At 49.0% G+C, this 16,377-nt stretch overlaps 1 protein-coding gene across 2 annotated transcripts in view; it reads right to left on the reverse strand.

The window, feature by feature from the left end:
* NOC2L (NOC2 like nucleolar associated transcriptional repressor) overlaps window positions 1–16,377 on the reverse strand; it is a 123,063-nt gene that overhangs the window by 35,762 nt on the left and 70,924 nt on the right. For both annotated transcript variants that reach the window (XM_081870920.1, XM_081870921.1), the window contains 4 exons: window positions 14,649–14,759; window positions 13,810–13,923; window positions 11,942–12,130; window positions 7,701–7,840 (listed from right to left, as the gene is read on the reverse strand). In XM_081870920.1, coding sequence (XP_081727046.1) covers window positions 7,701–7,840; window positions 11,942–12,130; window positions 13,810–13,923; window positions 14,649–14,759 — 554 coding nt within the window. The remainder of the gene's footprint in view (window positions 1–7,700; window positions 7,841–11,941; window positions 12,131–13,809; window positions 13,924–14,648; window positions 14,760–16,377) is intronic.

The raw sequence follows: 16,377 nt of genomic DNA on the forward strand, positions 1-16,377 counted from the left end.
ATAAACCTGTTAAAAGGTATAGATTTACTGTAAACCAAGGCCATTAATTTCAGAGAGCGAGGCAAGGCGACAGCCGGCTTAAAAACTTCCCAGCGGCGAGGGACAGGCCTGGAATGAAGTATGTGCCAGGAGAGTTTGTCGCCGGACCAGCTGACCGGTGAGCCGTGAGACAGGAAAAGGCTGCAGTACGAGATAGGTGGTTGCCTGAGGAACACAGAAACTGTCTTCTATCGACTTGGAAGACTAGCTCAGTATTGTCCACACTGACTGGCAGCTGCTCTCCAGGGTTTCCGGCCTGGAATCTTTTGCAGCCCAATCTAGAGATGAAGGGGATTAAACCTGGAACCTTCACCTTACAAGGCAGATGCTCTTCCACTGAGCTACAGTCCTTCTTTTAATACATGGGAAGCGATCTTCTACTCAAACCATTGATCCATCTAGCCCAGTGCTTTCCAAACTTGGGTCTCCAGCTGTTGTTGGACTACAACTCACATCACCCCTAGCTAGAAGACCAGTGGTCAGGGATGATGGGAATTGTAATCCAAAAGCAGATGGAGACCCAAGTTTGGGAAACACTGGGCTAGCCTAGTATTACTCACAGAGACAGTGTGGCATAGTGGTTAAGAGTGTTGGACTAGGACATGGGTAGGCAAACTAAGGGCTGGTGGCTGGATTCGGCCCAATCGCCTTTTAAATCCAGCCCGCGGACAGTCCGGGAATCAGCATGTTTTTACATGAGTAGAATGTGTCCTTTTATTTAAAATGCATCTCTGGGTTATTTGTGGGGCCTGCCTGGTGTTTTTACATGAGTAGAATGTGTGCTTTTATTTAAAATGCACCTCTGGGTTGTTTGTGGGGCCTAGGAATTCGTTCATTTTTTCCCCTTCAAAATATAGTCCAGCCCCCAACAAAGTCTGAGGGACAGTGGACCGCCCCCCTGCTGAAAAAGTTTGCTGACCCCTGGGCTAGGACCTGGGAGACCAGGGTTCAAATCCCCGCTCAGTCTTGAAGCTCACTGGCTGGCCTTGGGCCAGTCACAATCTCTCAGCTGAACCTACCTCACAGGGTAGTTGTGAGGGAGAGAACCTTGTATGCCACTTTCGAGCTCTTTGAGAAAAAGGTGGGATATAAATGCAAATAAATAAATAATTTCCAGGTAGGATTGGAGATGGCTGCTGTCTAAAACCCTGGAGAGCCTGTCTGTGTCGACAACACTGAGCTAGTTAGACGCGTGGTCTGGCTCAGTATAAACGGAGCTTCCTGTGTTCCTCGTTGGCATCTGCCAAGCCATGATACACCTTCTATATACACAGAACCCGCAAAGCATAAATGTTTATCCGCTGCCAGCCAGTGTAGGCAACACTAAGCTCCCTACATTACTCTCAACCAAGAAAATTACCAAGAGGAGCAGTAGCTGCAGTTATATTTGTGGGGCAAAAGCTTATTAAAACATTCTGGAATTCTGTGAAGACAGTAGGGGTGTACAGTTGTGTACCTGAGGACACAAAACAGTTGAACTGCACAGTCGAGGAGTAAGTCACACGCAATGTTTAACCAGTGTCTTGTCTGTGTTCATTTGAGAACAAGTGCTGCATAGTGTTTAGGGTGCTGGAGTAGGACTAGGGAAATCTGGGTTCCACTCCCCACTCAGCCACGAAGATCTGTTGGTGCCTTTGGGCCAGTCGCTGCTTCTCAGCCTAAGTCTACCTCACAGGGTCGTTGTGGGAGGGCGGGAGGTGTATGCCACCTTGAGCTCTTCACAGAAAATATTAAAAGTGGCAGCACCTGAGCTAGGCAAGTGTGCCCACTTCCACACAAACGCCTGTATATGTAGCGACAGCTTGTACCTGTGTTCAGGGTAATGTGTGAACAAGCCTAGCATCATGTCTGAATGTGGTTGCGGTGCGGTTGGTGTCAACGACAAATGAACCACATTCAAACCGCCTGCCCAGTGGGCAACTTTGGGCAAAGTATTTGCAGCAAGAGGCACCTCAGAAATAATTACATTTTAAAGAAAAAAGATGGCATTACAACAGAACATTTGAAGAGAAAAGAAGAAGGGTGGTTCTGGGTATATGTGATTAACTTGGAGAGACAACCCCCCCACCCCGGCCGCCCTTATATTCTTCTCAGTCCTAACTCCACACACACACACACACACACACACAAACACACTTGTTCTTGGCAAAGCATTGTTTTTTTAACAGAGCGACAGCCAAAATCCATTCTGGCAGCCTCACACAGCACTCTTGAACCCCCAGGCCCACATTCCTGCCCCACAACTCTTCCCTCAAATCTCTGTCAAACCGCAGGAAACGAAGGCCGACGAGCCCCCCCCCCCTCCACCATGCGCCAGAGGGTGGGGGGCCTTCGGAGGCAGCGGGTGAAAGGAGTCAATTCCAGCTTCTGTCGGCAACCCCTGTGCTGCCTAGTTATCTTGTTTAAGCACATTTTAAATTCTGCCCTGGTTCCTGCCTGAAGCAAGAGAGCTCCCACGGACGGCATTAGCTTCCACTATTGTTTCTTTCGCGGCTCCGTTTCTCGAGGGTGAAGCGCCACCTTCTGGGCAAAAAAAGTAACCAGCACGGTGCACTTCTCAAACCCCCCCTCCATGTTTAAAATTAAAACAAGCCAGAAGTGTTCCTTCTAAAATCTGTTGCCATTTTCTTTTCTTTTCCACCCCTCTCCTCACATTTAAAGTCAACAACTTGTGAAAAGCCACTGTGGTGTAGAGGGGGGTAGGGATTGAAAGGCATTAAGAAATCGATCTTTATCAAATACGGTGGTACCTCGGGTTACAGGCGCTTCAGGTTACAGACGCTTCAGGCTACAGACTCTGCTAACCCAGAAATAGTACCTCGGGTTAAGAACTTTGCTTCAGGATGAGAACAGAAATAGCTCAGTGGTGGTGCGGCTGCAGTGGGAGGTCCCATTAGCTAAAGTGGTACCTCAGGTTAAGAACAGTTTCAGGTTAAGAACGGACCTCCAGAATGAATTAAGTTCTTAACCCAAGGTACCACCTCAGAAGTCGAATGGAATCCGTTCCGGAAGTCCATTCGTCTTCCAAAACGTTCGGAAACTAAGGCACGGCTTCTGATTGGCTGCAGTAAGGTTCTGTAGCCAATCAGAAGCAGTGTCAGACATTTGGTTTCCAAAGAATGTTCGCAAACTGGAACACTCTCTTCCGGGTTTGCGGCGTTTGGGAGCCAAAACGTTCGAGTCACAAGGCATCTGTCAACCAAGGTACGACTGTATTGTTTTTTCATGGTCGATGGCCAGGACTGATGGGAGGTGCAGTTCAAAAACATCTGTAGGGTCAAAGGTTACCCTCACGTGTGACAGGTGATGAACCAAATTTCCAGAACTGCACTGGAAGGCTGTTTTCAGCTGAAAACTCGTGGTGTCTTTTAGCATTTTGCAGGAGCTATATCTGAAAACTATTTGATTTCTTAGTGCCATTTTGAGGCTCGGCAGATGGCTGCAGGTTCAGCCCTTTGTATTTTCCAGGTAGGGCTGGGAGATAACCCTGCTTAAATCTCTGGAGAGCTGCTGCCTTCACTGTAAACAATACCAAGATAGATGGACCAATGTCTTTTGAGATGGGCTCAATATAAGGCAACTTCCTCCATTCCTATGTCTTAAGGGAAAAGCTTGATGAGTCAAAACATTGGTCCACCTAGCTCAGTACTGTCTACACTGACTGGCAGTGGCTTTCTCCAGGGATTCAGACAGGGCTCTCTCTCAATTCTACCTGGAGATGCCAGAGACTGAAGCTGGGGTCTTCTGCATGCAAGACGAATGCTCTAACTGACTGAGGTACAACCCTTTTAAACATTCATAAGAGACCAGTTTGAATTTTTAAAAAGTTTGTACAAATGCAAACAATCGATCTGCACGGGTTACTCTAGATGCAGAATATGGATGGAACAAGGACCTCTTCATGCTCCATCCATATTCTGCACCTAGAATAAACAGCATACCTGATATCTAATGCTTGTGCGAACTTTTAAAAATTCAAGCTGGTCTCTCTAGATACAAACACCCTCCATTTTCAAAGCTTTTAGGGCCTGTTTAAAAAACAACAACTTTTGCACACCATCCCAAGAGCCGTCCTCTTATGTGACAGACACTAGCAAAATTCCGCTCCTCTCCTCCCAGGGACCTGCTGAGCTCACCTTTCCGAGAGGCCTCAGAGGCAGCTGATTTATCTGCTTAGACAGGTGGAAAACTGCCTCAGCTCGTCCGCAGGACAATTAAAAGCCCCGCTTAAGTGACGGAAAGACATCTCGGAGGGTGAGGGAAAGAGAGAGATTGAAGGGGGGGGGGAGAGGCGAGCTCTGGAAATCGTTTAAACCTGTTTATCTTCATCAACACTCAGAGGAGCCTGGAAACGCAAGCAACGTAGATGTTGTTTTTTTTTAAACCAACCGTGCAATCTGGACACGGCATTAACAGGATTTCTGGAGATTGCTGGAGTTTTAGAAAATTTACTGCACACCCATTAGCCTCCAAGTGTGGTCCCAAAGCACGGAATCAGCTGGTGTGGGCCTGAGTGTGTTACGTGTGTGTTTCAAATAACAAAAACATTCAGGGTTCTTCATACAGGTATAGGTTTGCAGAAATATGTCAAGAGCATCAACAAATCTCAAGCGGCTCCTTTTCAGGGGCCATCACTCATTCTGGATACTTTGCGCTTGTGCTGGTTTATGGTGTTCTAACCCAGGGAGAGCTGCCAACATGGTGCCCATGGGCACCAGTGTGCCCGCTGGTATGTCCTATAATGCCCACAAAAAGCCTCAGTAAATTAACCCTCAAAATTTCAGCAAGGGCTCAGCCTCTCCAACACTGAACATGCCCCCTTAAACATGCCCACATTTCACCGGGTGCCAGGATTGGACGCCTGCCCTCTTTTTCGTTGCAGGTGCAAAGAGCTTCCTTTTTACCCTTTTATATGGGCTGAAAACCATATGATACCACTTTAAACACTCATCATTTCTCCCAAAGCATTCGGGGAACAATGATCTGTTAAAGGAGCCAAGAGTTGTTAGAAGACTCCTTTTCCCTCTCACAGAGCAAGAATTCCAGGGAAAAGGGATTGCTAAACCACTCTGGAAATTGTATCCCTGGGAGGGGAATAGGGGGTCTCCTAATGCCTCTGGGCACCCTTAACAAACTACACTTCTCAGGATTTTTTTGAGGAAACTGTGACTCTTGAAAGTGGAATAACTGCTTTAAATTCATAGTACAGATGTGGCCTCAGTGAGTGGCTGATGGAGATTTCTCCCCCCCCCTCCCCGATAGGGCAGCTGTGTGGGATTGGGATTGCCTATCCCAGTGTTTCCCAACCTTTTTTGGGCAAAGGCACACTTGTTTCATGAAAAAAATCTCGAGGCACACCACCATTAGAAAATGTTTAAAAAATTAACTCTGTGCCTATATTGACTATATATACAGTGGTGCCCCGCAAGACGAATGCCTCGCAAGACTGAAAACCCGCAAGACGAAAGGGTTTTCCATTTTTTGAGGCACTTCGCAAGATGAATTTCCCTATGGGCTTGCTTCGCAAGAAGAAAGCCTATAGGGAAATCTCCAGGGACCTCTTTTAAATGCTGGCGGTGGGGAGCAAAGCCTTCCCCCCCCCCTCCGGCCTTCAGAAGAGGTCCAGGAAGGCCGGCGGGGGCCGAAAGGCTTTGCTCCCCACCGCCAGCATTTTAAAAGCAGTCCGGGATAGCAGGGAAGCGCTTCCCGCTATCCTGGACGGCTTTTGAAGGCAGGCGGGGGGAGCAAAGACTTTTGTTCCCCCGCCCGCCTTCAGAAGAGGTCCAGGACCTCTTCTGAAGGCTGGCGGGGGGTGAAAGTCTTTGCTCCCCCCTGCCTGCCTTCCCGGGAGAGCGGAGAAATGCAGCGTGTTTCTCCGCTGTCCCGGACAGCTTTTGAAGGCAGGCAGAGGGGAGCAAAGACTTTTGCCCCCCGCCCGCCTTCAGAAGAGGTCCAGGACCTCTTCTGAAGGCTGGCGGGGGGCAAAAGTCCTTGCTCCCCCCCTGCCTGCCTTCCCGGGAGAGCGGAGAAAAGCAGCGTGTTTCTCCGCTGTCCCGGACAGCTTTTGAAGGCAGGCAGAGGGGAGCAAAGACTTTTGCCCCCCGCCCGCCTTCAGAAGAGGTCCAGGACCTCTTCTGAAGGCTGGCGGGGGGTGAAAGTCTTTGCTCCCCCCTGCCTGCCTTCCCGGGAGAGCGGAGAAACGCAGCGTGTTTCTCCGCTGTCCCGGACAGCTTTTGAAGGCAGGCAGAGGGGAGCAAAGACTTTTGCCCCCCGCCCGCCTTCAGAAGAGGTCCAGGACCTCTTCTGAAGGCTGGCGGGGGGTGAAAGTCTTTGCTCCCCCCTGCCTGCCTTCCCGGGAGAGCGGAGAAACGCAGCGTGTTTCTCCGCTGTCCCGGACAGCTTTTGAAGGCAGGCAGAGGGGAGCAAAGACTTTTGCCCCCCGCCCGCCTTCAGAAGAGGTCCTCTTCTGAAGGCTGGCGGGGGGCAAAAGTCTTTGCTCCCCCTGCCTGCCTTCCCGGGAGAGCGTAGAAACGCAGCACGTTTCTCCTCTGTCCCGGACGGCTTTTGAAGGGGGGGGAGCAAAGACTTTCCGCTCTCCCGGGAAGGCAGGCACGGGGGAGCAAAGACCTTTGCCCCCTGCCCGCCTTCAGAAGAGGCCCTGGACCTCTTCTGAAGGCGGGCGGGGGGCGAAAGTCTTTGCTCCCCTCTGCCTGCCTTCAAAAGCTGTCCGGGACAGCGGAGAAACACGCTGCGTTTCTCCGCTCTCCCGGGAAGGCAGGCAGGGGGGAGCAAAGAGGTCCTGGACCTCTTCTGAAGGCGGGCGGGGGGGGCAAAAGTCTAATTCTAATTTCAATGAGTATGCCCTCCCACGGCACACCAGGCAACGTCTCGCGGCACACTAGTGTGCCGCGGAACACCGGTTGGGAAACACTGGCCTATATTATATTTGTTGGTCCTGTCTTCCTCCCACCCCACCCCCTTCTTTCAACATTGTGGCCATTTTGCAACATGCCACCCACCTCCCAGCAGACATTTTGTGACTGGCACCTATATCACTTTCTCAAAACTCCAAACGAAGCCCAGATGGCAGACCAATGTCCATGAGCAGGTCAACCAGGAGATGTCATTGTCTTGGGAGTTGGGAAAGGAGGGAGCCCAACTGAGACAGAGACTAGAGTGCCAGCGGCAGGTGAGTTGAGCAGTTCCTGGTTCTCAGCTAATTGACCCAGATGGGTCCGAGGGCCCACTGAAGCAGATGCCATGACCACCACAGGTGCTGTTCCTGAATCCAAGGGACTGGGGGTCCCATCGTCATTCCTCCACCCGTTTTCCTAAATTAATATATTTTGAGAGTGGACTTGTATGTTTTGAGACCCAGTAAAGCATAGCACTTAGAGTGTCAGACTAGGACCTGAGAGACCAGGATTTAATTTCCCCATTAGACCAGAAAGCTCACTGGGTGCGACTCATAGCCTGACCTACCTCAAGAGGTTGCTGTGAGAATAAAGTGGAAACAGGGGACAGGATAAAACAGAAGACATAAGAGGAAACTTTCTTCGCCAGCTTGAGCTCCTCAGAGGAAAGGTGGGAGATGAGCACATAGGTTTCAAAAGGCAAACAAGTGAAAGGCAAGCCTGACACAGAGGAAACGAAAAACTTACTTAATGCAGCCTATGATGACTTGGGTCAGCGGGTAGATCAAAGGCTCCATGATGTCGTTTGGATGGATGGTGCTCAGGACCCGACACCAGAAGTACAGGCAATGGACATACTGCCAGTTGTAAACAGACTGGTAGTTTTCCTGAAGGGTGAGGAAAGAGGTAAATAGAGAGATCTTCTAACAGAGGTCACTGAAAAAACATAATTTATACATTTTTTTGGGGGGGGGAGAGGATCTTATTCATATTATTTATTTATTTATTTACTTACTTACCATTTAGCTGCATTTACAAATCACATTCCTCTAAAAACATATTGAATTCGCTGAATGATAGAAATATATATACAATAGATATAGAGGTAACTCCCGATTGACGAGCACCCAACTGCACGGCACCGAACCTGGAAGCAACTATAACATCACTAAAACAGAAGAACGCGGCAGGAGGGGCAGAATGCCTTTCGCAGGCCCCAATGTAACAATTTCAAATGCAATGCAAAATCAATGCAAATATGAATTGCACATCCTGCTTTCTGACCATCAGGCCCTCAAAGCTGTTTACAAAGTTAAAAAAAGCACAATTGTCACTTCTTATCATCTCCTCTTCTTGCTCCCAATACCTTACTCAGTGTTTCCCAAACTTGGGTCTCCAGCTGCTCTTAGACTACAACTTGCGGTATCCCTGACCACTGGTCCTGCTAGCTAGGGATGATGGGAGTTGTAGTCCAACATCAGCTGAAGTTTGAGAAACACTGCCTTAAGTCAATGATTTGATGGGAGCTGGGAGTCCAACAACATCTGGAGGGGCAGTTTCCACTTCCCCATTTTAACCAGTCTTAATGAGAGCCAGTGCAAGGACTCATGCAGAGACACAGCATGGAACCTCCTTCCTGCATGGTGCTCCTAGCTCCCATGAACCTTTAGATGGGGAACCTGTGGCCCTCCAGATGTCACTGAATTATAACATAATCCCTGACTACTGGACATCCTTGTGCCGCCAGCTGTTTTTGAACTACAACTCCCATCATCCCTGACTAGCAAGACCAGTGGCAAGGGATGATGGGAATTGTAGTCCAAAAACAGCTGGAGGCACAAGGTTGGGAAACACTGGACTATGGAGCCTGGCACCCACTGCCATTTTTGTGACTGATTAAAGAAGCACCACTCGAAGAAAAAAATAAAAAATCCTAGGCATTTTAAAACTCTGCCTGAACCATCTCACTTTTTCTGCCACTTGGGGGTGCTGGTTCCTCCACCGATAACTTTTTCTTTTTTAAAATTGACCAGATTGGAGAGGAGTCCCCTAAACATATTTTAAAGCAGCCCATGCCTCTCACATTGCCACACTTCCCAGAGTGATTTAACAGTCAATCCCTCTTCCCGGGGAACTCAGGGAATTGTAGTTCTGTGAGGGGTAACAGAAGTCTCTTCAAAACTCTCAGCATTGTTAAACTACAAGCCCCAAAATTCTTTGGGGAAGCCATGGCTCTTTAACAACAACAATCTTTATTACGGTCCAGAGACCCAACAAATCGTTACAAAGCAATACACAATTCATACAGCTTACCTCCAGGTTAAACAAGCATTTTGTTCAGAATATAGGGATCATTGGTTCTTGCAACCACAGATAAAAACTTTGCCACTGCTAATGTTCTAGCATTTGTCCGGTCTTCCAATAGGAACCTGACATAGTGAGCCTCTGATTTTCCCGGGAAAGGTACCAGCAAGGGTAGTATCAGTTCAGCCCTGGCTTGCTCATATTTTGCACAGAGCAACAAAATATGTTTTATGGAATCGATGTCTCGAGCACATGAGCAAAGTCTGTCCTGGTAGGGAACTCCTCTCAACCTGCCATCCAACACAGCAGAAGGAGGCTCTTTAAAGTGGTATAATACCGCTTTAAAGATATGGGGTTGATGGAAGCAAGATGTGACTGCAGGTGTGTGCAAGAGCTGGGGGGGCGGGGGGGGTAGGTTTTGCATTCCCATTTCTCTTTGCAAGACCTCCTTTGTTTGGTTATTCAATTGTTAGACTTCTAGAACTGGAACTGCAATGCAGGGATCACAGCAAAAGAATCCCTGACAGACAGCCACCGAACTTCTGCTTAGAACTTTCATTGAAAGAGAGTCCACCGCCTTCCAAGGCCGGCCACCTGACTGCCAAACAGCTCCTCTGTCAGAAAGTTCATATCTTACATTCACATTCATTTAGACTCGAAGGACACCAAAAACTTTTGTTATGTTTCTGGCATTCATAGAAAACTTTTTCTTTCCTCCCACACCTTCCCAAATTGGTCTATTTATTATCTCTTGGCAGTTTTTAATTCCTGTTGGGTTTTCACGCTTTAATACTGGAACTAACTGGATTTGGGTCCTGTCTGGCTCACGGCTGAGGGTCTGAGAAGCCAAACAGATCCAATTAAGGTCCTAGACTTTGGTTATCTCTCCTCAGCTTATCTGCCATGTCTGAGCATCTTTTGGGAAGGGGGGGAGAGAGAAGGCTTAACATGGTAACCAACCCCTGCAAGCACCAGGGGTGTAAATCAACCCACTAATCTGTGTCGGTATTGTTTACTTTAAAACACCAATAAAGAGGGGATTAGCAATTTGCCTTGCATTAAGTCCACGTCAGACTGGATGAGACCCCAATCTGGGGATGGAAAGGGATGGGGGGGGGGAATTACCTGCTCTCTCCCACCCTATCTTACTTTTCCTCTGGTGGCTGAGTGGCGGGGGGAGAACAGGAGACACACAGCTCTAATGGGAGTCTAGGAGGACCCAGGCTGCAACAGATACAAAAATGGGGGCAAATGACAGGTTGCCAAAAAGAAGATGGGAGGTTTTGGGGGGGGGAGGACAAAGTGGGGAGACTCTATAATCTTCTTTGCTACTTGGTGGGGCTTTCAGTTAATGCGATGAAATGCAGATTTCATATATCAACAGAAGACACGCCAGATCAGAAGACAGCTGATAAAGCCAGGCTGTTGTTGTGAGGGATATCTCATTTTATTCCACCACCCCCTCAATAAAGACCAAGAGACGGATAAACAAAAAATATCAGACCTCTCTAAGGCTGCGTACACACTGTAACTTTAAAGCACATTTGAGGCACATCCTTTTTTCTGAAAGAAATATGGGCACTGCAGTTTGTTAAGGGGAACTGCAACTCAGCAATTCCTGCTAGGTGAAACTACAGTGCCCAGAATTCCTTGAGGGTAAGAAAGTGCTTTAAAGGTATGGAGACAGTTGATAAGTGTAGACAGTCGATAAGTTACAAGTACACCAGGTGTATCTTGAGCAATGGAACTAAATGGGGAGATTCAGGACCTAGACAGGAAACAGGAAGTGCTGGGACAGGAAGTTAGGGAAAGCGACCCTCCCATGCTCTCTCTGCAGCTTGACCAGTGGACTGGTGTGTGAGTCCACACAGAACTGAACAAAGATATCTCACCTAGTGCTATGAGACAGGAAGAAAAACGTCTCCCTCTTCACATACCATGTCACCTCTTACTTGTGTTTTCTCAAAAGCCCCAAATGCTGCAATCTTTCCTCACAGAAAGTGGCTCAATTCCTGTGGCGCCCTGGCATGCCCTGAATTATGGTCAGGGGTGCCACGGGCAACACTGGCCTCTGTCTCTCTTTCCCTCCCTCCTCTGATGCCCTCTCACGTCTCTGCCTCCCAAAGGCTTGCACAGCTGTTGGTTGAAGCAGCCTTGGCTACAAACTCCCTGGGCAAATGTTGCCTCTGGGGCTGGCCAGGGGGTGCTGGTTGCCAGGAGCTGAGGCAGCCTCAAAGTAAGCAAGCAAGCAGGTGAGGGAGCCCAGCCAGCCCTTGCTGTTGGGAATGGACAGGCAAGTCCCAGTCCCCTGAGGGGCAGCCTGAAGAGGCACCTGTCTTTGGGGCAAGGGGGGCAGCTCAGAGACCAAGGACGGCATCAGCAGCTGCCCGGAGGACTCCCAAGGAGAGGGAAGAGGAGGCTGAGGGAACACTCCACAAGGGAGGAGTGAGAGGTTGCCAGCTCTGCAGGCAAGGGGCGACATAACTGGGCTCCTGAGCGCCACAGGGGTGCCGCAGAAGTTGGTCAAAAAGGTTGAAAACCTCTCCTCTGGATCATTCTGGTTGCCCTTTCCTGAACCTTTTCAAAGCTCTACGATACCCTTTTTGAGCTGAGGCGACCAGAACGGTGCACAATATTCCAAATGCAGTCACACCAGAGATTTGGAAAGCAGCATTGTAACTTGCCTTCTTCTTCATGGCCATGGCACTGCGCAAATGGATGGCCAGCTGGCGGATGTAGACGAAGGCATGCTGGTAGGAGACGGAGGTGTCGAGGGAGTACATCTCCGTCAAAGTCCGTTGCATGAAGTTGATCATAGGGAGGACATTGGGGGAGGTGAACCTGGAGTTCTTCACGTAGGAAATATACATTTGCTATAAAGAAAAAGGTGGAGTTTGCGGGGGTCGGGGGTCGGAAGAAACCAGAACAAAGTTTATTTAATTTTAGCAAAAAGTATATAGGCCACTTGACTGTAATATAAAACCTCTGAGCGTCTGGCAAGAATACATTAAAGCCATTCAATAAAAGGCCGTTAAAAACAAGCATTAAAAACCATTCAAAAGATAATTCAAATCAACAGTAGTCCCTAAAAATGCATGCGCCTTAAACTTAAATGTAGAAAAAGAATTTCAAATCCAATACGGTTGCCGACTGAAATAAAAAAAAAAAAGATCCTCTACTTAGAAGGCTTCTTGGAAAATAATAGTTTTCTTTTCTTTCTTTTTTACACTGCTGGGCTTCGATAGGTACCCCGGAAGGCAGACTTGTCATGGTTTTAAAAAGCAGCAGCAAAGTATATGGAGGCCCATATCTGACTGCGCCCACTGTTTGAAGCTGCCATCAGATCTAAAGGAGGGGCAGGTGGGAGCTTTTATCCTGCTCTACTTTATAGGCCTCTAACCATCAAAAAACATTCATTCATTCATTCATTCATTCATTCATTCATTCATTCATATATATCCTGTTCTAGCAGGGCTTGGTGCTAGCCAGGTAAGTGAAGGCAGTAAACAGGTTAAGAAGGGCAAGTCTGAGCAGGCAAAAAGGAAGTCCAGGGCAGTGTAGGGAAGAGGAATCAAGGCAGTTCAGGACCAAGGACAGCTCCCAGTAGGCCCTGGTGACCGAGCTATGGAAAGACATTGTTTCAGCCAAGGCCCTGAGTGTATGGCGGCAAGGCCTCTACAGTCATACCTTGTTTTGCGGCCGGGATCTGTTCCAGGGCCCCAGCCGCTAGCTGAAAAGGATGCAGGGCAAAGTGTGACGTCTGTGCATGTGCACAGAGCAGTTTGCGCTTCTGCACATGCATGAAGCACAATTTAGCGCTTCTGCGCATGCGCAAGCAGCAAATCTGGAAGTAACCCATTCCGGTTGCCAGAATGGACGCTAGACAAGGCGGACGTTCATGGAGGTATTACTGTACTACTGCTGGACCAACCTCCTTGTGAACTCTGAAGCTGGCTTAAAAATCTTATTCTGCAGGCACTGACTTCTACGGTACAGAATGGACAGGGGTGTTATGGGGAGCGCTCATTGGAGTTTGAGGAAGGTGGGAGTGCTCTATCCTCAGGCCACGGCAGGGGCATGAAGGGCTGTGGAGCATAGGCATAGCCAGGATTAGGGTGGTGGTGGGGAGAGACTTTATATAGGGAGAGCAGAACCAGGTTACCTGTGATGCAATCGGTCAATTAGTTAAGTATTTTTATTTATTTACTTGATATTTGGGGGGGGGTAGTTGCACCTCCCTGGCTACGCCCATGGCGTGCAGCAGTGTGTATTTCCTCCTCATCCATGTCTTCTTTAGGGGAGTAAGAGGGGCCAGCTTCTGGGGCCATGACACCTGTGGTCCTCCAGGTATCCCTGGACTACAACTCCCATCATTCCTGAGCACTAACCATGCTGTTTGGGGCTGGTGGGAATCCATGATCATCTTCAGGGCTGCAGGTTCCCCTGTCATGATCCTGAGCCTTTTGACTCACAGTAGACAATAGGGGACCAATGCCTTCCCATCAATAGTATGGCATGCATACGTTGAGGTGGCTTTTCTCCACCACCTTACCTTGAGAACTGGGTTCAAGTAGACATCTTTTTTATGCCGGCAGATTTTGTTGAGCACCAGGAAAGCCAGCACCCTGACGGTTTCCTCGCCTGTGCTCCAGAGACGGGTAGCTTGCTGGAAATAAAGAAAAGAATTAAGAAATGCACACAGAGACCAGCAGACAGGTTCCCAGTCCACTAGCTTCCACCCCATCTCAAAACACAGACCACCTCTGTTATCCACACAACCTGTCCTGGAAGCTTAGGGTGAAGGGAGAGCAAACAACAATGAATATTAATATAAATAGGGCTGCCACATTTAGTCAATCAGTTGTAGGTGTGTATCAACTGATAATATTCTGATAACTGGGGGCACATTTTTAATCTAATTATTGACTCATTATGTTTATTTTCTTACAAAACAATTGTTGGCAAGCAGCTTCTGAGGAACACTACCATCTCCTCTCTCACACAGGAGTGAGCGCCTCTTCTAATGATACTTTCAGAGGGTATTTCTTCCTCTTCTAAAGAACTTAAGATCAAAGTTGCCAATGTGGTGCCCTCCAGGAGTTTCTGGACTACAACTCCCATCATCCCTGACCACTGGCCACAATGGCTGGAGTTGTTAGTTCAACAACATCCAAAGGCTGCCTCTGAATTAAGAAATTCTGCCTTTACTTGATTCCTCCTCCCTCCCAATCACCTTTCCTTTTGTGCCGTGTCTTTTTAGATTAGAAGGCACTGTCTTATCACTTATCGCTGACATTTGTAAGCCGCTATGGGAGTATTTATTCTGCTTTTTTGGCTGAAGAGCGGCATTAAAACTAGATAAATAAATAAAGCACCAGCTGCTGAACTCACCTTGAGCAGCATCCGAGTTTGTTTTGGAAAAGTCAAGAAATAAGGCACAATGGAGCTGACGTGCTGGAGAACAGCCGCTCCCACAGAGGCTTCTGTCAAACATGAGAGGAGCTGCAGAAATGGGCAGAATGTGCAGGAAGCATTAAAACCCAGGTGAGGCTCACAAGCTGCAATCTCACCAAATTGTACATCTCTCTCTTAAGCTGGTCAGAGGCACACAAGTGCCCCTCCTTCCACAATGTTCAACCGAGAGACCAGGCCAGACATTGGATTTCACTAACTGCAACTGAGAACCCCCACCCACCCACCCCAAACCATGGTTTGAGCTTTTAAGAGTAAAGCGGCCAAACCACAATTGCAGGCCTGATTTGCTTTCCTCTGGAGGCAACAACTATAGTTTATAGCTCTACCTCTCTTTCAAATCAGAACCAGTGAAGGAGGTGAAGGTCCTGTGTGAGTGTCTGGAGGCAGTTGGAGGATGGATGGTGGCTAATGGATTGAAGTTGAATCCTGACAAGACAGAAGTACTGTTCTTGGGGGACAGGGGACGGGGCTGGTGTGGAGGATTCCCTGGTCCTGAATGGGGTAACTGTGCCCCTGAAGGACCAGGTGTGCAGCCTGGGAGCCATTTTGGACTCACAGCTGTCCATGGAAGCGCAGGTCAATTCTGTATCCAGGGCAGCTGTCCACCAGCTCCCCCTGGTACGCAGGCTGTGACCCTACCTGCCCGCAGACTGTCTCGCCAGAGTGGTGCATGCTCTAGTTATCTCCCGCTTGGACTACTGCAATGCGCTCTACGTGGGGCTACCTTTGAAGGTGGCCCAGAAATGACAACTAATCCAGAATGAAGCAGCTAGACTGGTGACTGGGGGCGGCCACTGAGACCACATAACACCTGTCTTGAAAGACCTACATTGGCTCCCAGTATGTTTCCAAGCACAATTCAAAGTCTTGATGTTGACCTTTAAAGCTCTAAACAGCCTCGGCCCAGTATACCTGAAGAAGAGTCTCCACCCGCATCGTTCTGCCTGGACGCTGAGGTCCAGTGCCGAGGGCCTTCTGGCGGGTCCCTCATTGCGAGAAGCAAAGCTACAGGGAACCAGGCAGAGGGCCTTCTTGATAGTGGCGCCCGCCCTGTGGAATGCCCTCCCATCAGATGTCTAAGAGATAAACAACGGCCATATTTTTCGCCCTATAGGACGCACTTTTTCCCCTCCAAAAATGAAGGGGAAATCTGTGTGCATCCTATGGGGCGAATGCAGGCTTTCGCTGAAGCTTGGAGAGTGAGAGGGGTCGGTGCACACCGATAGCAGCCTGTGGATAACAGCCTGCTTGCCTGGAGCGCGGGGCACCCTGAAGCAGAGCGCCCCACGCTTCAGGAAGCTATCTGCAGCCTGGGGAGCCCGCGGGAGTTCCCGCAGGGCTCCCTAGGCTGCGGATAGCAGCCTGCTGCACAGAGCACTGAAGCAGAGCGCCCCGCCCTTCAGGCAGACATCGGGCAGCCCCACAAGCTCGGGGGACAGCAGGGAGGTGCAGCGCCGCCATCCCACTGTTCCCCGACCTGGTTTTTGGGGGGAAATAAAGGGATTTTTTTCCCCTTTATTTCCCCCCCCCAAAAAAAAACTAGGTGTGTCCTATGGGCCGGTGCATCCTCTGGGACGAAAAATACGGTACCTGACATTTAGAAGACATCTGAAGGCAGCCCTGTTCAAGGAAGTTTTTAATGTGC

The sequence above is a fragment of the Podarcis erhardii genome, assembly GCF_964252035.2.
Source record: "Podarcis erhardii genome assembly, chromosome: 7".
Lineage (NCBI taxonomy): Eukaryota > Metazoa > Chordata > Lepidosauria > Squamata > Lacertidae > Podarcis > Podarcis erhardii.